Below are 27725 nucleotides of genomic sequence, written 5' to 3'. Positions count from 1 at the left end.
AAATATGTGACATATAGACTTGTCCACTATGTTGTACACTTGAAACTAATGCAACACACTATCAAGTTAACTTCAATAAAAAATAAAAATGACAGGGTGTCTGGGTGGCTCAGTCAGTTAAGCGTCTGACTCTTGATTTCAGCTCAGGTCATGATCTCATAGTCTTGAGATCAAGCCCAGCATCAGGTTCTGCGCTGACAGTGGAGGCTGCTTGGGATTCTCTCTCTCTCTCTCTCTCTCTCTCTCTTTCTCTCTGCCTACTACCCATGCCTCTCTCTACAAAGACTGAATTGCTAAATAGAAATAACATAGTGACCAAACCAGCATACTGGGGTTATAGTCTGTGATGCTGATATAAATTTAAAATATATGAAGAACGTTAATTTATTTCATTTTTTTTTAAATTTTTTTAACGTTTATTTATTTTTGAGACAGAGAGAGACAGAGCGTGAACAGGGGAGGGGCAGAGAGAGAGGGAGACACAGAATCTAAAACAGGCTCCAGGCTCTGAGCTGTCAGCACATAGCCCGACGCGGGGCTCAAACTCACAGACCGTGAGATCATGACCTGAGCCGAAGTCGGACGCTTAACCGACCAAGCCACCCAGGCGCCCCAATTTATTTCATTTCAAAAGAAAATCTGAGATTGATGAAAACTTGGGCAACAGATACTGCATCCCTATCTTTAAAATACTGAATTGGGAGTAAGACATTATATACATTTGGGAGCCTTTTATTATTTTTTTTAACATTTATTTAGTTTTGAAAGAAAGAGACAGAGCATGCGGGGAGAGGGACAGAGGAAGACACAGAGTCCGAAGCAGGCTCCAGGCTCTGAGCTGTCAGCACAGAGCCTAATGCAGGGCTCGAACTCACAAACCGTGAGATCGTGGCCTGAGCTGAAGTCGGACGCTCAACTGACTGAGCCACCCAGGGGCCCCAGGAGCCTTTTATTCTTATAGGAATAAAGTATCAGGCTTATTTTTAAGTTCTGTAACTACTGGACATGCTTTTGAAGTAAGTATCTAATAAAGTAAAATATATGACTACTCCCTCTGGAAATAAATTTAAAAATACAATCTACCTATCAACCATCAGTAGTAGAGACACCAATTACACCTACCTCAATTCTGTACTTCTCTTTTCCCCAATTTTCCCCAGGCACATGGTCATCCGGAATAAAAGTTACATTTGTCATCCTTTCTCGCAGTTAGGCTGGAGCACTGTGACTAAGTTCCGGCCAAAGAAAAGTAAGGGTACAAACTTCTCACTCACTGCCCTCCTTCTTGCTGGCTACAGTGTTGACGCAAGGGACAGAGCTCGAACAGCAATCTTGAAACATGAGATAGGAGCCAAATGCTGAGGTTGGTAGAGCACCACAGCAGCCTTGTGATACTTACCTCTGAAATTTTTTTAAGTGAGAGGGAAAAACAATCTTTTAAAGCCACTGGTATTTGAGGTTTTAGTTTTATGCTCCTGTACCCAACCTTAACTGATACACATTTCAGTTGTTGGCATATTACTCCTTTATTAGAAATTGTAAGTGAGAAATTATTTCAACACCTGAAGACCAAACTACAACAGAAGATTCCATGGGTTCAAGATTTTGAGACATCCTGGAAAGAGTTTTCTGTAAAGTATATCCTTTCCGTGGCATGGCAACATCACTCTTCTTTAAAAAAGTTACTGGACAGACATCATTTCCACCATCACCTATATAAACAATTCGTGTATAATTCACTCCCTGCTGTGACTGTTTATCTATAAATTCTACCAAAACTACGTTTTTGCAAAGATTTTTTGGGCACCTACTGCAAGAATGAGCATGGTAATTTTCCACAGTGAGATGACCATTGCTATCAAAAGCTGCTGGATTTGTAAACACTTTATCAAATACATCATGAAAACTGGTAGCTTCTAAAACCCAATCTATGAAGACTGAATTTGAATCTGAAATAATGATGCAGTCAAATTTATCCTTGTTCTTCCTTATAAAGTTCAAAAGTTCCACCATCCCCAGAGTGAACGGCATTGATGTCACTGCTCTTTTCATTTCATCTTCTCTTACACCTTCATCTCCCAAATACTTAAAGACTCTGCCCATAAATTCTGTCCAAAATCCTTTTTCATAAGAATCTTGTAGTTCAATAGGAAGCTTTTTCTCTGGAGCACACTGTACAATCCAGGTGTCACTATTATCATCTATGATTGTATTGTCAAAGTCAAAAACGAGCAAAATTTTCATGGTTCCAAAAGCAAATTTGGGTTATCCTGAAAAAGAAGAAATATTATTTCCTAAACATACTATTTACATATTTAGCTATTAACAAACATTACTGTTAATCTGCTAACACACAGGTTCTAACAAACAAGTTAAAATGATTACGCATTTTGAGACCATCATTTAAGCACTTTTCCCTAAGAAGTAAAGTTCATATGTATTTTAGGTAAATGGAAACAGATTATCTAAAAGGATACTCACAGTATTATTGTGTTTCTGTGGGGATGCTTCTCTGAGCACTCAGAATTAAACTACAGAGTAAGCCAATGAGAGGAATAATGAAATAATTACTCTCTTACAGTCTAATTTAGAAAAATTTTAAGACAGAAAATAAGCAGGCTAATCACTCTTATTGTCTTTAAATTATCAATCACAAATTAGTTTGAAATATTTACAGTAATCCTCATGTTAACACGTCATGTATAATATAAATTCTCTGTATACTGACAAAAGTTCTGACCAAATTTAACTTACTATGAAATCTTGCAAAAATGTGAATAATTTTCCTAAAAACCGTATTTAGCTTGAAGTCATCAATGCCAGTGTTATAACTAAATGGTTGCTTGATGCTGTACTTGAATTATAAACAAATTACTTAAACTTGGGAGTCAATTCCATTCTTCCAGACTAGAAGTAACTTTTGTTAACAATTTTCACATTTATTTATATTGTCTTTAGATAGTTTAGTTCCAGAGTACCAAATAATCTGGGTATATGTGAAAAATCACATTGCTTATGATATGACAATTACTTAATTCTCTGTTTTCATTAAATGACACTGAAGGTCATTAATTATAAATCTCAAGAGAAAAGGAAAAACTAAACTGGTCAACAGACAGTATGTATAAAAATTATGTAAAAAAGACAGTTATAAAGAATACCCAAGAGAAGCTACAATTAGTGTAAACAACAACAACAAATTTTTCAGTGTAACTAATATTTTTAAAGATACCACAATACACCAGGCCCTGGACTAAGAACTTCACAATTTCATCCTCTCACTTAATTTCATCACCCTATTAAGTAGAAATTAACCTCATCTTAGAGACATATAAACTGAAGCTTAAGTGTTAGTTAAGTTGGTTAAGTATTAGTTAAGTGGAAGAGCTAGAATTCGGACTCAGGTCTGCTTGACACTCTAGTTCATGCTCAAAGTACCATACTCTAATGTAAAAATAATCAGTTTATTTTTACAAATTTTAAATATTTTTTAAAGAATTTTTTTAATGTTGCGGCACATGGGTGGCTCAGTCGGTTGGGTGACTTTGGCTTGGGTCATGATCTCACAGGTCATGAGTTCGAGCCCCACAGGGGGCTCTGTGCTGACAGCTCAGAGCCTGGAGCCTGCTTCAGATTTGGTGTCTCCCTCTCTCTCTGCCTGTCTCTCTCTGCCCCTCTCCTGCTTACACTCTGTCTCTCTCTCTCTCTCTCTCTCTCAAAAATTAATAAACATTAAAAAAATTCTTTTTAAAAAAATTTTTTTTAATGTTCATTTATTTTTGAGAGAGAAAGAGACAGAGTGTGAGTGGGGGACTCGAAATCACTGACTGTAAGATCATGACCTGAGCAAAAGTCAGACACTTAACCGACTGAGCCACCCAGGCCCCACTGTTTTTTAATTTTTCAAATTTAATTTTTCAGATTATTTTTTTGTAATCTCTACATCCAACATGGGGCTCAACCTCATGACCCCAAAATCAAGAGTCACATGCTCCTCTGATGGAGCCAGCCAGGGACCCCTCTTATCAATCAGTTTAAAAATAAATACTAGATAGATCATTTTGACAAAAAGATGCTTAATTACATGAAAACATTCATTAGTCTCAAAGTACACACTAACCCTAATACCACATCTGTGACCATTCTGAGGTTTTAACAAGAAATCCTAAAAAGAGGGGCACCTGGGTGGCTCAGTCGGTTAAGCGTCTGACTTCGGCTCAGGTCACGATCTCAAGGTTTGTGAGTTCGAGCCCCGTGTCGGGCTCTGTGCTGACAGCTCGGAGCCTGGAGCCTGCTTCAGATTCTGTGTCTCCCTCTCTCTCTGACCCTCCCCTGTTCTGTCTCTCTGTCTCAAAAATAAGTAAAAGTTTAAAAAATTAAAAAAAAAAAAAATCCTAAAAAGAAAAGTGAAAAACCCCAGCAATAAGAAAAAGAAGAGATAAATTAAAAACGGAAAACATGCGGGCACCTGAGTGGCTCGGTCAGTTAAGTGCCCAATTCTTGATTTAGGCTCAGGTCATGATCTTATGGTTGGTGAGTTTGAGCCCCGCCATCAGGCTCTGTGCTGGCAGTGTGGAGCCTGCTTGGGATTGTCTCTCTCCCTTTCCTCTCTGCCCCTACCCTGCTTGCTCTCTCTCTCTCAAAATAAATAAAAACTTAAAAAAAATCTTTTTTTAATGGAAAACATGGCATTTAACCACATATATTCTCTGGCTTATAACAATAGATATCTAGTAGGTAAAATTGAGAATAGAGCTTGTTGGCTCAAACAGGAGTAAGTATTCTGTCTCTCAATTTAGGATATCTGGAGAACAACTAACCTAGAAGGGTATCTCCTGTTGTGTTTAAATTTAGACAGTATATAATATTCTGATACTCTGGATCCTTGTATCTCTAAATATCTAATCCAGGTATCTCTGATTGGCTGCCAGGGATTTAAGTGCAGAATTCACTCTCTCACAGAAACAACATAATAAACAGCAATAAGGCAGAGTGGACAAACACATTAGTACTACACTCCAGGCACACTTTAAATTAAACATGCTTTTCAAGCATTCTGAGTTTATAATTTTTAAAAATATTCAAATGTAACTCATTGGTTGAAAACTGTCTCAACCCTAGATTTAATCAGCCACAAGTAACCTAAATTCCTGAACTATTAACCTCAAAGTAATAAGATATATCATAAACTTGAAGTTAAGATAGTTCTGCTGTTGACTATTAATTTCTACCTGAAGGTGTACTTTTCTTAATTTCAGATCTTTTTCTATTAGTTTTTTTTTTTAAGTTTATTTATTTATTCTGAGAGAAAGAGAAAGCACAAATCAGAGAGGGGCAGAGAGAGGGAGAGACAGAATCCTAAGCAGGCTTTGCACTGTCAGTGCAGGGCCTGACACAGGGCTTGAACCCACGAACTGTGAGATCATGACCTGAGCTAAAGTCAGACACTTAACTGACTGAGCCATCCAGGAGCCCCTCTATTAGTTTCTTGTCACCACTCAACATAAACTTTTATTAAAAATACTTACTTGACTTAGTATTTCCAAGACAATTAATTTTAGTTCAGAATAGAGCTTAGGTTAAATAGTCATGACAATCTTCAGTTTTAAACACCAGCCAGTTTCTAACCAACAGTACCCCTACTCTATATGCAGGGAACAAAGTCTTCTGGTTTGGAGCAAAAAACAGAGACTTCTTAACTCCTAAAATTAATAAAAGTATTTAAGGTATTTTTAAATTTATGTTTTCTTTTTTTTTAATTTTTTTTTAACGTTTTTATTTATTTTTGAGACAGAGAGAGACAGAGCATGAACGGGGGAGGGTCACAGAGAGAGGAAGACACAGAACCTGAAACAGGCTCCAGGCTCTGAGCCATCAGCACAGAGCCTGATGCGGGGCTCGAACTCACGAACCGCGAGATCATGACCTGAGCTGAAGTCGGACGCTTAACCGACTGAGCCACCCAGGCGCCCCTAAATTTATGTTTTCTAACTATGCTGTTTTCTCTTATACCAGAAAGTCACCTATTAGAAATAGGAGAAACAAAATTTTGATTAAACAAAAACCTTAAATATAAAACAGGAAATGTTATGTGAATATAGATTTTTATCCAGTGGATATAAACACAATTGTTAGGCTGATTATGCTGAGATTTCCAGATTTCATCATTTCTTTTTACTTGTTAAATAATAGACAAGTACCACATTCTGTTGTCAATAAACTTTCAAAGATTAGTTCTATACTTTAATAGAAATGTCTCCAAAACTTAAGGATGTGCACCAAAATTTAGTTTTAAGAATGTGAATCTATTTTGGGGCTCCTGGGTGGTTCAGTCAGTTAAGCATCTGACTTCGTTCAGGTCATGATCTCAAGGTTCGTGGATTCGAGCCCTGGAGCCTGCTTCAGATTCTGTGTCTCCCTCTCTCTCTGCCCCTCCCCACTTGTGTTCTGTCTGTCTCTCAAAAATAATAAACACTAAAAAATTAAAAAAAAAAAAGAATATGAATCTATTTTGAATACAATTTGTTAAAATTCCAAAGGCAGTTATTGATTATTCTCTCCAAAAGCATGAACAGGATATATTTGGTATATCTGCAATGTTTCCAGTGATTAACAATAGCCTATGTGTCTTTAACAATAATGAAAACTGGAAACTACATAGATATCTGAGAATTGGGGACTGTTTAAATAAGATATGATAGCCAGATAATGGAGTATTTATTTAGCCAGTAAAAGCTAAGATGTTCAGTTCAAATTAAACAAGTCACTAAACAGTGTATACAGTAGTATAGTCCCATTTTTGTTTAAAAAAGTTAAAAAAGCCTATGTGTACAATGGTAAGATCATGGGTGCCTCAACTTCAGTGCATTCTTTTTCTACACTGGTTTTGTAATAATTTTTTCCCCAGAATAATTTAAACTGTTTCAGATCAGAGTGCAAATAATACCTTAATTTCATAACAACAACAACAAAAGAGTGGAGGTCAGCAGATAAGTAACTAACTCTAGTTAGACTTAGCTGTAAATATCCATGAGTTAGTTGAACCAGGTGTAGGAAGTCAAATGATATCAGACTATCATGTCAAACAGGCAAATTACTGACACTAAATTTTATATGATTCAATACTTTCTATAACTTATTGAGTTAAAATTCGAGAGAATTTTTGTTGGGAGGCAATCCTCTATGGGTCTCTACTGTTTCTAGATGCCTTACAAGCAAGGCATTCAGCACTCTATGCTCTGGGCTGTGCTGTCAAAAATGTATATATACTGAACAGCCTTGAAAGGCATGCTTAATGTTCACTATAATAAACATTATGGTTCCCTAAGCTCAGGGTTCTAGTCCTGTAATGCAACACACTCCAAGTGCAGGCGACTTCTGCCTCTTTGCATCACCCTGTGGCAAGTGGGGCAACAGTGCTAATATTCTGGCTACTGCCACCGCTGTAAGTAATTCATTTGCTCTAGGGGTCTATGTCTTCTACAAAACTGTGGCAGGCTAAGTTGTTAGCGCGCAAGTAGGATAAAATCTCTGACTCTTCCGAGTTCTTGACATTTTTACAACTATGCTTCCAAAAAAACCACCAACGCCACCAACGCTGTATGTGCAAAAGCCAGTTTCTGTCAACAAATATTTTATTAATCTTTTCATACTTACCAGCATTATGGTGGTACCTCTGATAGAAAACCTGAAGAAAAACAGTACAACTATGTGTTAGAACCTTGATGATTAAAAATCTTACCTCCTTTCACTTTGAGTGACTCTAGTTTGGTGCCTAATGTGTAGGTGTCCTAGCCAACTAGCTTATAATGAGATCATTTGTACCTCGATGTGTCAGAAAAGGATCTTCTGAAAACAAGCCTGCATCCACTCTTAACAGATTTTTGTGCCCTTAGTGGTCTGGCTGGTCCCACAAATGCATTCAATTTACTATACTGTATTTACTAAGCAATTTGAAGGATCTTAAAGATCCTAATATCAATGTTCCGGCACAACATCCAAGTTTTAACATTCCTTTTTTTTTTTTTTTAATTTTTTTAAATATAAGCTTCATCTAGCTCGGATCATGGCTTAGAAGCCAAAGTCTTTACAAACAGATTTTCTGTCAATTAATCTCTGGGTTTTTCTGGAAGGGAGGCCTTTGCCCTCCACCTTCCACCCGCGAGGAGATCGGTGGGCCGCACACACCAAGCATAGGCCTCGCTCTCCCACACACCTGCCGGCTCGCCCCGAACGTAGGTGCAGGCACCTCGTTGGGGGTCATCTCCTGTGAGGATCGCGTTGGATGAGGCTGGGAGCACCCGGCCGGGCCGGGTCCCCAGGGCTCCTCGCCAACCCAGACGTCGGCAGCCGTCCTGGCCTCCGAGCCGCTTCCGCGGACTCTGCCCTCCGACCTTGTTCCTGTGCCTGCCCGCGAGGGGCACCCCACCCGCACGCTGAGCCTCGACTTCCTGCGCAGGCGCATCCGGGGTTCGCTAGCCCCAAGGCGGACTGCAGTGCGTTCACCGTTCCTCGGTGGCGCCCCCGTCACTTCCGGCGGCGTTGCTAAGCAACCGCGCAGTTTGGCTAACACTAGACCAGCAGGACTCCTACACTCCCCGCCTCGGAGTAGCTTGGAAAGCCAGATAGCGCCGAGGGCACGTCGTCAGAGATGCTGGTGCGGTTCGGAAGGCGCTCTGGACAGGCGAAGGAAAACACAGGTGAGCTAAACTCGCCTCTCCAGGCACAGGGATTGCTCTGGCCTCCAGGCACACGGTAAGAGGCAAGGGTGCCAAATCAGAGTTTAGGTTACTTTTTGAAATGGGCTCCACCAAATCCAAAGCATCCCCATGGGTATCGTTGGGCTCTGGGTAAATGAACAGTTTTGTCTTCATATGATTGGGTAGGTGAGAAAAGTTTACAAACAGGAGCGGAGGAAAGAGAAGTTAGAGACTCCCACTTGACCAGCTGGTCTGAGCTGTGAGCTGTGTAGTTGCAGTTCCAAGTGTCTGGTATTTGCTGAATTCCCTTAAACTTTTGTTATTCATTGAGTGAATTGGAATATCTTTTGGATGTATCAATGACCTCATTAGAATCTTGACCCTGCTGTGAACCTACTGAGTGCTGTTAGGAAAGTCTTTAATGGAAATGTCTCAATTTCCTCATCTCTAAAGTGAAGGAGTGTAAAAAATAATGCTACTTAGGTATTATAATCTAGGTGACTTGTTATAAAAGTTTGATTTTTGAATACAAGTAGCCTAGGGGGACATCTAAAGAACTCTTTAACAATTCGAATGATTCTGCTTTCTTAAGTATGTAAATTCCCAATTAATGTTGCAATGATGACCACCAGAACCTTGGGAGTTTGGACTGAGTTCATGTCATCACCTGAGCTTTTGTAGCAGTAGAGCCTCGTTCTGCCAGATGCAGAGTGAGAGCCAGCCATTATCCCTCCAGTGGACACTACAGGGTATTTATGCAGTGAAGGACTTATGAAGTCCTGACATGTAGGAGAGAGACAGTAACTATGTGACATATAGTGAAAAAACAACAACAACAACAACAACTATTACTCTCACATACTTTCTTACATACACAGTACTATAAAAGACTTAGATTTATGTGATAGGTTTTAAAAAATGTTTTGTGTCACTTGGTCCACAAGTTGGCATCTGAGCCTCACTGCTAAATTATAATTTACATTTAGAAGTGTGTGAAGTAGGAGAGGGGTTCAGATATGTAGACAACTATCTGTAAAACAAATAATTATCTAAAGATTTAATGGAATGACATCAGCCAGAATGGTGGAATAAGGATCTCCAAAAATCCTCTTCTCTATTAAATCGAAAAGAACCCCGGGGCACCTGGTTGGCTCAGTCAGAAGAGCATATGACTAGATCTTGGGGTAGTGAGTTCAAGCCCCATGTTGGGTGTAAAGCCCACTTTAAAAAATTTTATTTTTAAAAACAACACTGACAAAAATCGTCAAAACCAAAATTTTTTTTCTTTAGAACTCAGGAGATTAACCAAAGGCTTGTAACAATTGAAGAGTGTTTTATCAGGAAAAATAGCTGAATCTTGGTAACAACAGTAAGTTTTTTGGCATTTTAACTTGCTCTTGTCCCATACTTTTTTCCTAGCCCCATGGAAGTCTAGAAAACCATTGCAACCACAGTGAATGCCAGTGGCTTGGTAACCTGTGGAGGGGGAAGGAAAGGATTGGATTCTCTCCACAGCCTTTTTTTAGATAACTATTATTTTACCTGTCTCACAGTTCCCTGGAAAATCCTACTGAAAATGCTTAATTTTATTTTACCTGACTCAGAGCTCACTGGGAATGTTTGTTAAAACAATCATTGACAATTTTTTAAACATCACAACTGCCTGAAGTAGTGATCACTGTTGGTTGCAAACAAGCTGACCAAAAACTTAAAAAGAACACCTGGGAAATGAGGTGTCCATAAAGGGCTTTGAGAAGCTCCCTACATATTCCTGGGAGTCCAGAAGGACAAATGCATGCATAGTGCTATACACATGCCCAGGAAACACCTGAGAATTTAGCTTTCACCTCTAGCTAAATTTGAGGCTCAATGCAAGAAAAAAGTAAAGGCTAAGACAGAGTTGTAAACTACCTGCCTGAGCATTGAAGTCATGCTCCAGCACTCACAGAGAGTTTCTTGGCAAAGGCTGGGAGATTTATTTAAGGAAATTAAATTTAATTTAAGGAAACTTCTGGGGCACCTGGGTGGCTCAGTTGGTTAAGCATCCAACTTCAGCTCAGGTCATGATCTCACAGTTTGTGGGTTCCATCCCTGCATTGGGCTCTGTGCTAACGGCTTGGAGCCTGGAGCCTACTGTGGATTCTGTGTCTCCCTCTCTCTCTGCCCCTAACCCACTCGCATTCTGTCTCTGTCTCTCTTAAAAATAAAAAAAAACATTTTAAAAAAAGCTTAATTTAAGGAAACTCTGTCCAATTATTAGCTGACATTTAAGCTAACCAAGCTGAGATTCCAAAAACCACATACAGCAAAGAATACAGACTTTACAGATTTAGTTCAGGAAAATCACTAAACAAACCACAACAGCAATAAAAACAAACTTTGGGTGTGTGGGGAATCTGATATCTAGAGTTGCCACATGTTATTTAAAATTTACAACTTTCGACAAAAATGACAAAGCATGCTAAAAAATAAGAAAAAAGTTTGAATAGAAACTGTTCCTGAGGAAGCCCACATGTTAGACTTACTAAACAGTTTCTTTTGTAAATTTACAGTTACTGTGAATGTGTTCAAAGAACTAAATGTCAAAGGAACTAGAGGAAAGTATTAAGAATGTTGTCTCACAATATAGAGCATATAAATAAAGAGATAGAAATTATAAAGAGAAACCAAATAGAAACTTTGGAGTTGAAAAGCACAATAGTTTCAATGAAAAATTCACTAGCAGGGCTCAAAAGCAGATTTGAGCTTGCAAAAGAAAAAACTCAAAGAACTTGATCCTATATTGATTGAGATTGTCCAGTCTAAGGAATAGAAAGAAAAAAAGAATGAATAGAAATGAGCAGATCCTCAGAGAAATATAGGACACCAACAAGTATACCAAGATGTATATAATTTGAGTCTCAGAAGGAGAGGAGGAGAGAAAGGGGTAGAAGAAGTAATGGCTGTAAACTTCACAAATTTGATGAAAAACATTAATCTATACATTCAAGAGCTCATTGATCCTCTAAAATGGATAAACTCAAACAGATCCAGAACCAGACACATCATGATCAAACTGTCAAAAGACAAAGGGAAAGACAATCTTGAAAGCAGCAAGAGAGAACAAATGCAACACATAAAAGTCGGCCTCAATAAGATTACTAGCTGATTTCTGCTAAGAAACTATGGAAGCCGGAAGACAGACGGTTGACATATTCAAGGTATTAACTGAAGAAGACTTAAAGATTTTTTATCCATGAAAACTGTTAAAATATTTCCATGTAGGGGAGCCTGGGTGGCTCAGTCAGTTAAGCATCAGGCTTTGTCTCAGGTCATGATCTCACAGTTTGTGGGTTTGAGCCCCACATCGAGCTCTGCTCTGACAGTGCAGAACCTGCTTGGGATTCTCTCTCTCTCTCTCTCCCTCTCTCTCTGTCCCTCCCCAACTTGTGCTTTCTCTCTCTCTCTCAAAAACAAGTAAACTTTTAAAAATATATATATATATTTCCAGGTAAACAAAAATATCAAATTCATTGCTAGCAGACCTACCCTACACATAGCTGACCTACACATAGACCTACATATAGCTGAATTTAGATATAACTTGATCCAGGACACTATTCTATCTATCAGCTTTGCTTAGCTTTATTCTCTAGGTGGGGACTTGGTATGTGGTAGGCAAGATGGTACCTGTGGTTCTAAATTCACACTTTACTTCAGCAACCAATTTCTCAATCCCATCAACTTTAATTCAAACCCCAAGAAGACTCTAATTGATCCTGGCAGCTTTTCTCTCAGTATCTTCATCTCTTTCTGGAGCTATGTGATTTCTTGCTTTTGCTTTTCTCTGTACTTTTGTTTCATTTCACCTTCTAATAATAATAGTAAACATATTAATAGCTAATGCTTATCGAGAACATTTTGTGTGCCACACATTATTCTAAATTATTTGCACACACAAGTTCATTTAATTCTCACATCATTCATATACCATAGGTCCTATTAATATCTCCATTTTGCAATTAAGGAATTAGAGAGTTAAATACTTTTGTCTACAGGGACACCTTGGTGGCTCACTCGGTAGAGTGACTGAATTTGGCTCAGGTCTTGATCTCATGGCTCGTGAGTTCAAGCCCTGCTTTGGGCTTGCTGCTATCAGTGTGGAGCCTGCTTTGGATCATCTGTCTCCCTCGCTCTCTCTGTCCCTCCCTTGCTCGCACTCTTTCTCAACAATAAATAAACATTAAAAAAAGTAATTTTGTCTAGATTTACATAGTTCATACGTGGTATGTTCATTTAGGATGCTTTTTAATTCATATATAGAATACCCAACTCAATCATGTTTAAAACTAAGGACATTTATTTGCTCATATAACAGGAACTCCAGGCTTCAGGTCTAATTGATCTAACATCATAATGAGATCCTCATTGCCCCCTTTTCCCCCTTTGTTTTTTCTTTGTGGTTTACAGTAACAGCTTTATCATAAGGCTACTTCCTTTTGTGGTCATAGGATGCTGCTTATCTGGTCTTCATGCTTCCTTGTTCATATCTAGCTGGAGAGTCACTCTCAGATGTCTCTCCCAGAAGAACAGGAAGAACTTTTCTAAAAGTCTCAAATAGCGGGGCCTGGGTGGCTCAGTCGGTTAAGTGTCTGACTTCAGCTCAGGTCATGATCTCACAGTCCGTGGGTTCAAGCCCCGCGTCGGGCTCTGTACTGACAGCTCAGAGCCTGGAGCCTGCTTCAGATTCTGTATCTCCTTCTCTCTCTGCCCCTCCCCTGCTCATGCTCTGTCTCTCTCTGTCTCAAAAATAAATAAAAACATTTAAATTAAAAAAATAATAATAAAAAAAATAAAAGTCTCAAATAAATCTCTTTTCCTTTTGTTTGCTTATTACAGAAATAACTGTTGCCAAGGGAGATACAAGTATTTTTTAACTAGTGAGGCCCACCCTGAGACTGTATTCAGTTCTCCAAATTACATTGCCACTACTCAATTAGGAAGGGGTTGAATAGAGTCAATCACAATGTCTACAACTCCAAAAGATTTTCTTCCAAATTATCCCCCAAATTATCCATTTATAGACTGCTGCTTGGTCATTTTTTTAAAAAAAGCTTTAATAACAACCTGTTGGGGTAGGTATTATTGATCTCAACTTTTAAAGATTTGATACTAAGGCTCCAAGAATTTAAATGACTTGCCTAAGTTTACAGACTAAGGAAATGACCAAGCAAATACTCAAATCTGTCTTCTGATTTCAAGTTCTTCTATACTTTCCACTTAATCCCAGCTTTCCTTGAAATAATAAGAATAAAATTATTATTTAAAAGAATTTCCAGTATCATGACAATATAGAAAGACATGTCTGAGAAAAAAATATTTAAACTCTTGAAAGTCTTTAATGTTTATTTTTTAAAATTTATTAGAAATAAAGAACTCTGAAGAAGATCAATTCCTCTATCCACCTCTTCTACCTAGCAACGTCGATCTCCGGCAGGTTACCATAATTCCACACAATGAGTGGAAAAGGATTCGAGATAGCCTTGACAGTTTGACAAGAGAAGCAGCATGCCTTCGTGCAGAAAGAAAGGCAAAGAAAGAAATGCATTTCCGATCCCAAGAAGTGGTAAAACATTGGACTAATGCATACGCAGTAAGTATTAATCACCCAGGAATAAATACATATGTACTGACGACTCACTCTTGTTTCTTTGTACATTTTATACATATTTTTTATGTGTAAAATATTATAAAAAATGCTAGGCACCTGGGTGGCTCAGTCAGTTGAGTGTCCAACTTTGGCTCAGGTGATGATCTCACAGTTCATGACTTCAAGCCCTGCATCGAGCTCTCTGCTGTCAGGGCGGAGCCTGCTTGGGATCCTCTATCCCCACTTTCTCTCTGACCCTCCCCCACTCGTGCGTATGCACTTGCACTCTCTCTCTTTGTCTCCCTCTCTCAAAAATAAACATTTAAAAAAAAAATCACAAAAATGCTTTGAAGCACATTTTCAACATCTTTATTTAGAAGTGACAAACAATAAAATAGACATATTTAAAGTTGTACAATTTGCTAAGTTTTGACATATTTACACACCCCTGAAACCATCATTATAATTAAGATAATGAACATACTCATCACCAAAACAAGTTTCCCCATACTTGATTTACACCTTCTCACTCCTTCCTGCCCCTGTCTCCAGGCAGCTGATCTGCTTTCTTTCTTTTTTTCGAGATTTTATTTTTAAGTAATCTGTACCCAGCGTGGGTCTTGCACTCCAACCCTGAGATCAAGAGTTGCATGCTCCACTGACTGACCAGCCAGGTGCCCCTGCACTATTTTCTATTTTAAATTTTGCTCAGCATAATTTTTTGAAATCCTTTCAGAATTCTTTCATGTTGTTGTGTGTACCAATTGTTCATTTTTATTGCTGAGTAGTAGTATTCTATTATATGAATGGACCACAATTTATTTATCTATTCAATTGTCGATGGTTTGACATCAACCAAATGTTGGCATTTGAGCTGTTTCCAGTTTTTGGCTATTATAAATAAAGCTGTATATGAACATTCATGTGTAAATCTATTTGTGGACATATACTTTCACTTCTCTTGGGTAAATATCTTGGTAGAATGGCTGAATAATATGATGGCTGCATATTTAAGTTTGTAAGAAATGTCCAAACTGTTTTTTTTTATTTTTTTTTTTTAACGTTTATTTATTTTTGAGACAGAGAGAGACAGAGCATGAACAGGGGAGGGTCAGAGAGAGGGAGACACAGAATCTGAAACAGGCTCCAGGCTCTGAGCTGTCAGCACAGAGCCCGACGCGGGGCTCGAACTCCCTGACCGTGAGATCATGACCTGAGCCGAAGTCGGACGCTTAACCGACCGAGCCACCCAGGCGCCCCTCCAAACTGTTTTTGAAAGTAGTTATAATTTTACACTCCCGTAAGAAGTGTGTAAGTGTTCTATTTTCTCCACATTCTTGGCAACTTGCTGTGGTCAGTCTTTTTAATTATAGACATTCTAATAGGTGTGAAGTAGTATCTTACTATAGTTTTAATTTGAATTTCTCTAATTACAATGATGTTGAACATCTTTTTATGAACTTATTTTCATATTTTCTTTGGAGAAGTGTTTATTCAAATCTTTTGCCCGTGTTTAAACTGGGTTTGTTTTCTTATTATTATTTTGTTTAGGTAATTTTTAAAATATATTCTGAATACAAGTCCTTTATTAGGTATTTGATTCAAAAATATTTTCTCCCAACTGTGGGAAGGGGCACAAAAAGCTTTTGGTACCTTGCTTTAGAAACAAGATTCATAATTTAGTCTCTTTTTTCTTGAAGAGGGAAGAATTAAATCACGACTGATATCACGTATTACATATATTACATTCTGAAAAAGGCAAATCTGTAGGGAAAGAAAACAGATCAGTGGTTGCCAGCAGGTGCAGACATGGGTAGTGGTTGCTATAACAGGGCGTGAGGATATTTTTGGGGAGGACGATGGCACTGTTCTATAAGTGACGATGCATTTGTAAAACTGTATACTAAAAGAGGGTGTGTAAATTATACTCTAAAAACCTTGATTTTGAAGAAGTCTCTGGAGTGGAATATGCCATATAATACTTTACATCTCTACAGATGTTAAAGAATAAGAAGAAATATAGTAAATGTGGTAGAAATGTAGTAGTAAAAGCTGGTTTTTTTTTTTTTTGTAGGCACAGAGATTGATAAAATAATAGATCAGAAGAGAGAGCCTAGAAACAGTCACATGTTATATATGGGAACTTGACATGTGACAGAAATGTCATTCAAATCAGAAGGGAAAGGATTGGGAATTCAATAACTGATACTGAGATAATTGGCATATGAAAAAATGGGATTATATCCTTACCATATAGAATATACAAAAATGAATTTCAGCTGGATTAAAGACCTAAATGTGAAAAGTAAAACAGTAAAACTTTTGAAATAAATCATAGAATATCTTCAGGATTTTAGGGTAAATAAGGTTTCCTTAAGGTTATCAAAAGTATGACTCATAAAGAAGAAGAAAGACCTCATCTGACATGATGCATTGGATAGAAGTAATTATCTAAAGGAATAAAAATGTTATATATATATAGTAAATATATATAGTAAATATATATATATATATAGTAAATATATATATATATATATATATATTTTTTTAGTAAATATAGAAAGAAACTTTGGAGGTACCTGGGTGGGTCCATTGGTTAAGTGTCCAACTCTTGGTTTTGGCTCAGGTCATGATCTTGAGGTTTCCTGAATTTGAGCCCTGTGTCAGGCTCTGCACTGACAGTGCGGAGCCTGCTTGGGATTCTCTTTCTCTCCGCCCCCCTCTCTACCCCTCCCTCACTGGCACTGTCTCTGTCTCTCTCAAAATAAACTTAAAAAAAAAAAGAAACTTTGGAAGCAAACTAAGAAACCAATAGTGATTGTCTTAGAGATTGCTGATGGAAGTTAGGATTGGAGGGAGAGCTTCACTGTATACCTTTGTAATATTTGGGGGTTTGGGGACACCTGGATGGCTCAGTCAGTTAAGCGTCTGACTCTTGGTTTTGATCTTGCGATTTTGCAGGTTTGAGTCCTGCACTGGGCTCTGTGCTAGGAATGTGGAGTCTGCTTGGGATTCTCTTTCTCCCTCTCTCTCTGCCCCTCACCAACTCCCACTGTCTCTGCCTCTCTCAAAATAAATAGATGAACTTTAAAAAATTTTTTACAAAAATGTTTTGGTGTTTTGAACCATGTAAACGTGTTAGCTACCGAAAAGCTTAATTAAAATATTAGCTTCTAAGTGTAACATATTTTTTTATTAATGATATATGCAAATGTAACAAAGACTCATAATGAAAGACTCATATTTCATTATATGCAATGTGAAATTTTGTAAAATTAAATTGAAAAATGAAGACAGAAGACTGTTTTTTTCTTATTACAGGGGATGAAAGAACAGAAACTTGAAGCCAAAAAGAAGCGTGATGAAGAAATAGAGGCAGAAAGACAAAATCTTGATGTGGAGGAAGCAATATACAAACAAGGAGAAAGGAAAAAGGCTATTGAATATGCAAAGCAATACCAATTTTACCAGACAGAAAGAGTGAAAAAGTTTCATGTACTACTTGGGTTTTCTTGCATTTCTCTATATATTTAACATATCTCTTTACATAAATAATTAGACTTTATTTCCTTAAAATGCCACAATTTTTTTTTTTTTTTTGTAGTCAGGACTTCTTCTTAGTAGAGTTATGAAAGAACGTGATGCACAGATTGAATCCCAAAAGAATAAAATAAAATCAGATAAAAAATGGGAAGAACAATTAAAACTCAACATTGAAAAAGCTTTTAAAGAAGAACAAGAAAAAGCAGAAAAACGACGCAGAGATAGAGTGGCTCTTGCCAATGATCATTTAAAACAGTATGTATATAGAAATTACCTTTTTTGTATCTTATTTTTCTCATAAAAACTTTTTTTTCTGATTATAAAAGTATAATGCTGTAATACTTAGTAAGTAGAAAAACTACAAAGAAAGTTAAAAAATCACTATTACTCTCTTACCCAGAGATAATATGTTACTATTGTCACAATGATGCTGCATAACAAACAACCACACAATCTAGTGGCATTCAACAGTAAACATTTCTTTCTCACGCATCCATAGGTTGGTTGAGCTTGGCTGCACAGCTTTTCTTCAAACTACAGGACTGTCTGGGCTTGCTTGTTGCTATGACTATAGCTCTGATCTGTTCCATGTGTATTCATTTTTGAGGTACAGGGAAACTTTTCTCATGGTATTGACAGGGATGTAAAGGAATGAGCCCGAGCTTGCAAGTACATGGCTAAACTCAAAGGCAAAAGTCAAGGAAATACACTTAGTCTCCTGTAAGTCTAAAGCAAATCACATGGCCAAGCCAAACAACCATGGAACAGAGAAATAGACTCCTATGGAAGTGGGAAGTGAGAGAGTGAATCTTTTTGAGCGGTAATCTAATCTACCACAATAATCTGTTATCGTTTTGGTATATTGGTATATAGCCATACAGACATTTTTTGGTGGTAGTGGTAGAGGGAGTCAGATTCATTTAACTATAATTTACATTTACTAATAAAATTCACCTTTTAGAAAGCAGATAGCTGTATAACCAACCCTAAATCAAGATACAGAATACTTCCATCATCCCAAAATTTCCCTAATGCCCCTTTGAACTAAGTTCTTTTCCTTGCCCTCAGCCCCTGACAATCGAGTGACTGATACAGACTTTTTTTTCTGAGAATATATACTCTTATTTTATAAAATGGAATTGGATCAACAGTATCATTGTATATTTTTTTAGTTACCAGTATCATGAGCTCTTGCTATGTCAGTAAATAGAAATCAAACCTGAACTTTTTTTTTTTTTTATGTTTATTTTGAGAGAGAGCATGCATGTGTGCATGACAGAGGGGGGACGGAGAGACAGGGAGAGAGAATCCTAAGCAGGCTTCATAACTGTCAGCACAGAGCCCAATGCAGGGCTCAGTCTCATTTACCGTGAGATCATGACCTGAGCCAAAATCAAGAGTCGGACACTTACCTGACTGAGCCACCCAGGTGCCCCAAACCTGAACTTTTTAAAGAAGTAGCTACTATATATATATATATATATATATATATATATATATATATATATATATATATCAGGAGAGGGGATTGTATTTGTGCATAATTTTATTTACTTTTCAAATACTTGATACATGCAAATAGGAAATACTTATTTACTTTTCAAATACTTGATACATGCAAATAGGAAAAGAAGTAGCTACTATATATATATATATATATATATATATATATATATATATATATCAGGAGAGGGGATTGTATTTGTGCATAATTTTATTTACTTTTCAAATACTTGATACATGCAAATAGGAAAAGGCACGAAGGGGATTCAGTGAATAGTCTGTTCCTTGTCTATCAGCCACCTTGTTTTGCCGGTGTAAGGCTTACCAGTTTCTTTATAGTTTAAATGTGCATAAATATATCAAAAAATTTAAACAATATTCTACTTCTAAAGAAAAAATAATTTTTGTATTTAACCATATCATTAATATATGATCAAACACAATGAAAATTAAAATCACTAGAAACTCTGTAATCCAGAGTAGGTACTGTTAACATTTGGGCATATATTTGCTACTCTTCAAAGTTATTTTTTTTTAATTTTGCAAATAAGAAATGAATATATACCTGTTTAAAATTCAAAACAGCAAAATTTGGAGTAAAATTAAAAAGCCTATCTTCATATACACCCTATTCAATGTCTCTTTAAGCCCCATTTGCCTCTTCACAAATAGCCATTATTTAAAGTTTTGTGACTATCCCTTCAGAATGTTTTATTATAGTTACTAATATTTATATGCATGACATATTTAAGTATGTTTATATATTTTTTACCATGGATATTATACACTGTATTTTTCTGTGTCTTCATTTTTTCACTCAACAATATACCTTGAATATCTTTTTTGCCATAATATAAGGATCTGTCACATCTTTTCAAATAATCAAATTGTACACAAAGAATGTACCATTATTTATTTAACTATATTGTTATCAGGGAAATTTGGATTTCCCCTCCTCCATTTCTAACAATGCTATGGTAAATAAACATCCCTGACCATATTTATTTTGTAATGTTTGTGCAAAGATGTATTTATGTAGGATAGATTTCTTGAACTGAGCTTGGATTTTACATGTGGGGAGATACTGCCAAATTGCCCTCTGAAAAGGATTTTAAGTGTGTAATCATCAATGATATCTGATACCCTTTTCTCTATGTTATAATCAATTCTGGACAGTACTTTTTAAAGAATTTAATGGACCAAATAATAGTATCTTTTAATTTATATTTGTTTTTATTTCTAGTGAGGCAGGTTATTGTTTCATGTGTAAATATTCATCTGTTTTCGTTTTTGTTACCATAAATTGTTTACTCCATTGTTCTCTCGTGTAGGTTCATATTTAGAATATACTTACTTTGATGTGATCTGTCTCTTTTTGTTATTATGGTTTTGGGTTTTGTGTGTGTGTGTGTGTGTATACGTAAATATACATGTATACATATATGTACATATATATGTATGTATATGCATGTATATATATACATATATATATATATTCTTATAGGCCTATATATATTTATTTCTTATAGTCTGAGTGACATAGATATCAATTCTCAGGATATATGTGTTGCCAAAGTGTGTATTCTTCAGTTCTTTGAGCCCCTAGTAAAAAGAGAAGGGAAAGCTTTGGACTTATTGTAATGTTTTTCTTTGTCAGTGTAGAGATCCAAGGGTTTATGCAAGTTAGAGACAGAGCCATTGGCAGAAGGAGGCAAATATTTGATCAGTGAGTCACCTTTGAAAAATATCTCTTATGTTGGCTGTTGCAGGTAGCAGACTGATCTCCAGGAATCTACCTGGCAAGTACTAACACTTCACAGGCCATCCACCTATAGCCTTTGCATGTAGACTGTGTTGAGGCCACAGGATCTCCTTTCCATGTGGTCTTTGGCAATAGATTAGAAGTTCCAGCAGGTTTAATGCTTGTTTGGGTTGTTTCTTTGGTTTATCTTCAGTGCAGTCTAGGAGATGTTGACCAGGTTCTGAGGTCAGCATAAATTCCTTTCCTTTTCGTGGTACACTCTGTCTTTGTGGATGATGGCCAAGTATTACTTATCCTCATTGCATTCTCAAGTGCCCTGTTTTTTTGTTGAAATCTCTTGGAAACTCAAGCATATAGCTAAGACTTGGCTTTATTCAGTTTCTTGTAGTGGTGTAGAATTTCTTCTGTTCTGCTGATTGCTTTGTGGGGAGTTAGGAGGGAAAGATATATGACACGTGGGCTTGGGTTCCCAATTTGGTTCCAGAAGTCTTATGTCTTAAATTTATTAAGAAACATTCAATTCTGTAATTGAAAACAACAAAGGAAAATGCAAATCTATTTATTATAAATGGTTTTTTAAGTATACGAATTCACAAAATTATCACCAGTGATATTCTGTTGAATGTTGATTCATGTATCAGTTTTATACAACTCAGAATGCATGGCACTTAAAATACTGTTAGGAATGGTAATCAGCCCATAAAAAGCCTGTTTAAGCTAACAATAGAACTGGAATACTAACACTGGTATTGATCTGAGTGGATACAGAGGACCATGTGGTAGAAAAAGAGAAAAGAAGGAAAGTTTTCTTCCTGCTTTCTTGAATGATAAGAGTCTATTCAGGGGAAAATTGTTTTTAAGATAGGCTACTCATTTATTAGTAAATTCATTTATCCAGTCATCCATTCATTTTTATAAACATTTATCGGACAATCTCCACTTGCCAGCCACTATTCTAGTAACTGAGACTGTGAAGATGAATGCAATTGTCTTTTTTCTTAAAAAGTTCACAATCTGGGGAGGAGGTATAAACATGGAAAAAATAATTACGGCATGATAGTAGATATCTTGATGAATATATGTACAGGATGTGTGGAAGCATATAAAATGGACATCTCAGTTCATACTGAATTATGAAAACTGAGTAGGAATAAGTCATGCAAATAGGAAATGGAGAAGTATTTTAAGGAGAGGAAATAACATGGGTGAAGGGCCAGAAGTTAGTTAGAGTATGGTGTATTTGGGTAACTACAAGTAGTCAAGATGACTATAGTAAGAGGGCAAAGAGGGCAATGTTAAAGATGAGATTGGAAAGAGGCAAGGGCCAGGTCATGGTGTGCCTTGTAGGCCAAAATTTGTAATGACTTTCCACTTTGAACAAAGACCATATTTTAACACACCCAAAAAAAGGAAATTGGAGGATATCAAGAGGCAAGACTCTTTTGAATGCCCTATTAATTGTATTACCAAGTGCTATTCAGGTATTACCTGGTGGTGGTTTAAAATATGTACACACATTCTTTGATACTCCTCTCTTCAGAGGATGGAGTCTAATTCCTTCCTCACTCGAGTGCAGGCTATACAGAGTAACTCATTTCCATTGAAGAGAATGAGTAGAAATGATGATGTGTGACATTCTGAGAGAGATTAGCATATAAAAGGCATTGTGGCTTCCTCCTTCCTATCTTGGATCACTCATTCCTGAGGATGCCATGATGTAAGGACACTCAAGCAGCTCTATGGAGAGGTCTATGTAGCAAGGAGCTGAGGCCTCATGTCAAGAGATATGTAAAAATGGGTTCTCCAGCCTGAGTCAAGCCTTTAAATGACTATTGCTCCAACTAACATCTTGACTGCAACCTCTGGAGAACTACCTAGCTAAGCCACTCCCAGATTCCTGAATCTCAGAAATGGTATGAGATAGTAAACATTTATTGTTTTAGTCCACTAAGTTTGGGGGTAATTACTTAGTAATGGTTAACCAAAACACACTGTACAGCTGCTGCCCTGTGCCTGAAAGTGAGATTTTTCACACATTTTTAGAGCAATCTCTAGGCTGTAAACCTAGTCATTCTATTCCATTTTTGGGCTTTGAGCAGTGTAAGAATCTGCCTGTGGCTCACAGCCCAGTGGGCATAATGAGGATGGGGCAAATGAGGGACTCTAGTGACACCAAAATCCCCAGATGGAGGGATTTTGACCAAGAACCTTAAACATAATTATTGAAAAGAAATTCAACAGTATCTGTAGATACTGCATATAATTCTATTTCCTTCTAGGTAAGCCTTTCTCTAGGAAGGGGCCCGTAGAACTTGCTTAAGAACAACTCAGTTCCTATTAATCTCATCAACTTCCCAGAAGAAGGGAAAATCATTACAGGATAGTTTGCTTGACTTTCCCCTGGATAAGATCATCTAGGGAAAAAGCAAAAAGAAAGGAGGGCTTAAGTGATCACATCCTACTGATTAAAATTCCTATGGATTAAAACACACCCTAAATCTAAGAACTTACAAATTTATAACTCCAGTCCAGACCACTCCTTTGGGTCCCAGCTTCACATACAACTGCCTTTTAAGACATCCTCCATTTTGATGTCTCATAGATATCTCAAATTTAAAATGTCTAGCAGGAAAGTATTTATTCACCACCCCCACAGTGGACATTCTAGTGACACCCTTATCTAACCCTCAGTTGTCCAAATGAGAAACCTAGAAATACACCTTGATTCTTCATGTTCCTTTATTTCCCACATCAAATCTATCAGCAATTCATGTTGAAATTTTTCTCCAAAATGAATCTTAAAGTTACTGCTGTCATCTTAGTCCTCATGTCCCATGAATTATTGTGTCAACCTCTTAACTGGCCTACTATTCTCTCTTCCTAACCCCTTCTTTCATCATCCAGAGAGATTTTATTAAAAATTGATCATATTGTGGCAGCTGGGGCTCAGTTGGTTAAGTGTCCAACTCTTGATTTTAACTCAGGTCATGATCTCACAGTTTGTGAGTTTGAGTCCCACATCTGGCTCTGTGCTGGCAGCATGGAGCCTGCTTGGGATTCTTTCTTCTTCTCTCTTGGCTCCCCGACCCTCTCAAAATAAATAAATAAACTTAAAAAAAAATGATCATATTGTTCTCCTACCTAAAACTTTTCAATAGCTTTCCATTCATTTAAAATAAAATGGAGGGATGCCTCAGTGGCTCAGTAGGTTAAGCATCAGACTTCAGCTCAGGTCATGATCTCACAGGTGGTGAGCTCCTGCTTTTGGGTAAGCTCAAGTCCCCCTTTTGGGTGAGCTCTAGCTCCACTCCAGGATCCACACTCTCCATCCCTTCCTGCATCTGGTGGGATTCTCTCTCTCCCCTCTCTCTGCGCCTCGTTCACTCATGCTCTCTCTCAAAAATATAAACAAACAAATAAAATGGAAACTTGACCATCTCCTGCTAAGCCTCGTGTGATGTAGCTGCATCTTCTAAACCTCCTTTCCTACCACTCCGTCCCCTTAGTTACTGTGTTTCTGTCATACTGATCTTCCAGGCCTTGAGCACCTGTCAAACTTTTGCTTGCCTCAGGGCCTTCCCACATATCTTTCCTTCTGTATGGAATTTTGTTCCACCATTCTTCACCTGTAGACTTCTCACCAGCTCAAAGAATCTTCTTTGCTTCTAAGAATTCTAACGAACTAAACAATAAAACATTTTTGAAAATTAATATTTTTAGGGCAATCGTAAACCTGGTTTAGCTGTAGACAACAATGACTTTTTTCTTAGCTCCTCCTCAGGAAAATGATTGTGGCTCCAAAGCTGCTTACTCTGTACAGATGAATCAACTGGGAATCTCCTGTCCTCCATTGGCTTAATAATACCAAAGTGAACTTACCATCTTATTTAACTGTGTAGTCCTCCGCGGCACGGGGAACAGAATTTTCCCTTCTGAAGATGAGTGATAAGATTCCAAGAAAATATTCTTTTGGATCAGGTGCATTTGAAAGGTTTACTCCTTAATATTTTTGTCTAAGTGTATTATTGATCTTCCCTGTGCCTACCTTTCAGGAAGAAAAAAAAAAATAGAGACAGCAGATAAAGAATGGTGGTAGAGTAGCCTGCACACTTGATTGACTGACAAGAATGCATGAGCAAGTAGACTAGACATCTTAGGCTGAACAGCCTTGTCAGTATGCAGAGGATTAATTGCCAGATGGGGGCACTCAGAGTCTGCAATAAAGTACTGATTGTGGTAGGGCTGGGAAGGTGGGTTAAAGAGGTAGAGCTAGAGCTAAATCTCACAGATCACAGCCTCGCAGTAAGGAAGCTGTTCCAGGATCTCTGCAGAACTCACACATAAGCCCTGTGTGGCTTACCACTCAGAAGGCACTATAGCTAGTGGATGTGGACTAGAGAAAGAATGATCAGCAAAGTGGCTAGTTGGGTAAGGAAACCCATTTCCTGAGAGGCTAGACCCATAGGTTAGGTACCATTGTCTAGTGCTGACTAGTGAGAAACACTAGGGATTAAGGACTTTTCTGTAACATAATGTCACTATTCCACTATAGTGTCATTCAATTAACTGGTTCTTTCTTTTTTTTTTTTTTCTCTGAAAACTGTGGTGTTTTATTTATTTATTTTTTTTCAATGTTTTTTATTTATTTTTGGGACAGAGAGAGACAGAGCATGAACGGGGGAGGGGCAGAGAGAGAGGGAGACACAGAATCGGAAACAGGCTCCAGGCTCCGAGCCATCAGCCCAGAGCCTGACGCGGGGCTCGAACTCACGGACCGCGAGATCGTGACCTGGCTGAAGTCGGACGCTTAACCGACTGCGCCACCCAGGCGCCCCTAACTGGTTCTTTCTAAAGGAACATTTGAATCTATGTAGGACTTAATTTTGGTCAGCAATGAAACAGATTTCAGAGAAAGGAAAATATTGGCAATCTTAGCAAGATTGGATTTGGCTTTCATCACTGCTCTTTATATATTCCCTTCTTGTCCTCAAAGAAATTCACTAGTTTCCCCACAGCTTCACATCATCCCAGGGTAGAATCTCACTCATGTATTCAAAATATAACCTATTTTTCTGCTTTGCTGTCAATTATAGTTATTCTTTTGCTTTAGAATAAAGGAACATGAAGAAGAAGAAGAAAGAAGGAGAAAACATGAAGAAAAGGATGCAGAGGAAATAAGGCGACAGAATTCATTACATGAAATAGAAATGAGGAAAAAACTAGAAAAGAGAAAAGAAGAGATAAATGAAAGCAGAAGGCTGTTTTTTGTAAGTTGAAAATATATATCTCTTCAAAAAAATGTATAATGTCCAATGCCTAACTTTTAACGTATTTTTTATAAATAATAGGGTTGAAAACAAGTTGCTATTGAATTGGGTTTTTAAGTATATTTTTGGGGCGGCTACATTTGCTATGAAATTATGTGGATGTGCTCTCATGAATGAACAAGAAAGAGAAAAGAGAATGAGACTTTCTTTCAAGTGAATGCATTTTCTCATCCTCAAAATGAGAGTTGTGAGGAATGAGTGGAGCGGTATGTGTCTGGTGTCTGCGGCACTGCTAAGAATTAGTGCTTGATAAATGTAATAGTTATTTTGTTCCTATTGCAACTCACTTTATTTTGTAATTTTTTACATTCTTTTCTTTAAAATTAGTTTTTATTCTTACTACATTCACAGAATTAAAACATCAAACACTACCAAAAGGCTTAAAAGAAGAGTAGCCGTTCTTTGCTTTACCCCTTCTGCTTCTTGTTAATAACCACTTCCAGGTTCTTTTAGCTGTTTGTTCTGATATGAAATTATATTCCAAATAATCTGTATATTTTAGTAATGGAATACTACTCAGTAATCAAAAAGAAAGAAATCTTGCCATTTGCAACAGCATGGATGTAACTGGAGGGTATTATGCTAAGCAAAATAAGTCAGTTGGGGAAAGACAAATATCATGATTTCAGTCACATGTGGAATTTGAGAAACGTAACAGATGATCTTTGGGAAGGGAAGGAAAAATAAGATAAAAACAGAGAGGGAGGCAAACCATAAGAGACTCTTAAATACAGAGAACAAACTGAGGGTTGATGGGGGTGGGGGATGAGGGGGGTGGGAGAGGTGGATGATGGGCATTAAGGAGGGCACTTGTTGGGATGAGCACTGGGTGTCCTATATAAGTGATGAATCCCTGGGTTCTACCCCTGAAGCCAAGACTACACTGTATTTTAACCAACATGAGAATAAAAAATAATAATCTGTGTATTTTAAAAATATATACCAAGTTCTTTTTTTTTTTTTTAATGTTGATTTATTATTGAGAGACAGAGAGAGACAGGGAAGGGGCAGAGAGAGAGGGAGACACAGAGTCTGAAGCAGGCTCCAGGCTCTGAGCCATCAGCACAGAGCCTGATGCGGGGCTTGAACCCACGAACCATGAGATCACGACCTGAGCCGAAGTCGGACGACTAACCAACTGAGCCACCCAGGCGCCCCCTCCCTCTTTTTTTAAAATATATATCAACTTCTAAAGATATAGATCTTGGGGTGCCTGTGTGGCTCAGTCGGTTGAGTGTCTGACTTCGTCTCGGGTCATGATC

General features: G+C 37.5%; 2 protein-coding genes across 4 annotated transcripts in view; one reads left to right on the top strand and one right to left on the bottom strand.

Moving 5' to 3' along the window:
- Positions 1-1507: 1507 nt before the first annotated feature.
- On the bottom strand, positions 1508-8430 carry PHOSPHO2 (phosphatase, orphan 2). Of its 3 annotated transcripts, XM_042994650.1 has the most exons (4): positions 8216-8430; positions 7657-7687; positions 2482-2531; positions 1508-2270 (listed from the first exon to the last, which is right to left on the bottom strand). In XM_042994650.1, exon 4 carries the CDS (start codon positions 2242-2244, stop codon positions 1519-1521), a length of 726 nt encoding a protein of 241 aa, XP_042850584.1. In that variant the 5' UTR covers positions 2245-2270; positions 2482-2531; positions 7657-7687; positions 8216-8430; the 3' UTR covers positions 1508-1518. The 3 variants fall into 3 exon arrangements, with proteins under 3 accessions (XP_042850584.1, XP_007074657.1, XP_015396935.1); XM_007074595.3 differs by lacking the exon at positions 2482-2531; XM_015541449.2 differs by lacking the exons at positions 2482-2531; positions 7657-7687; positions 8216-8430 and adding an exon at positions 7742-8195.
- Positions 8431-8552: 122 nt separating this feature from the next.
- CCDC173 (coiled-coil domain containing 173) overlaps positions 8553-27725 on the top strand; it is a 31028-nt gene continuing 11855 nt past the window's right edge. The window contains exons 1-5 of the mRNA XM_042994649.1: positions 8553-8699; positions 14105-14331; positions 17650-17823; positions 17933-18126; positions 26247-26403. Of these exons, the coding sequence (XP_042850583.1) occupies positions 8651-8699; positions 14105-14331; positions 17650-17823; positions 17933-18126; positions 26247-26403 (801 nt within the window). The 5' untranslated portion in view covers positions 8553-8650. The remainder of the gene's footprint in view (positions 8700-14104; positions 14332-17649; positions 17824-17932; positions 18127-26246; positions 26404-27725) is intronic.

This window comes from Panthera tigris, chromosome C1, assembly GCF_018350195.1.
Source record: "Panthera tigris isolate Pti1 chromosome C1, P.tigris_Pti1_mat1.1, whole genome shotgun sequence".
Taxonomy (NCBI): Eukaryota; Metazoa; Chordata; class Mammalia; order Carnivora; family Felidae; genus Panthera; species Panthera tigris.
The sequence above is the reverse complement of the archived record's forward strand: the minus strand, read 5'-3'. Positions and strand labels throughout refer to the sequence as shown.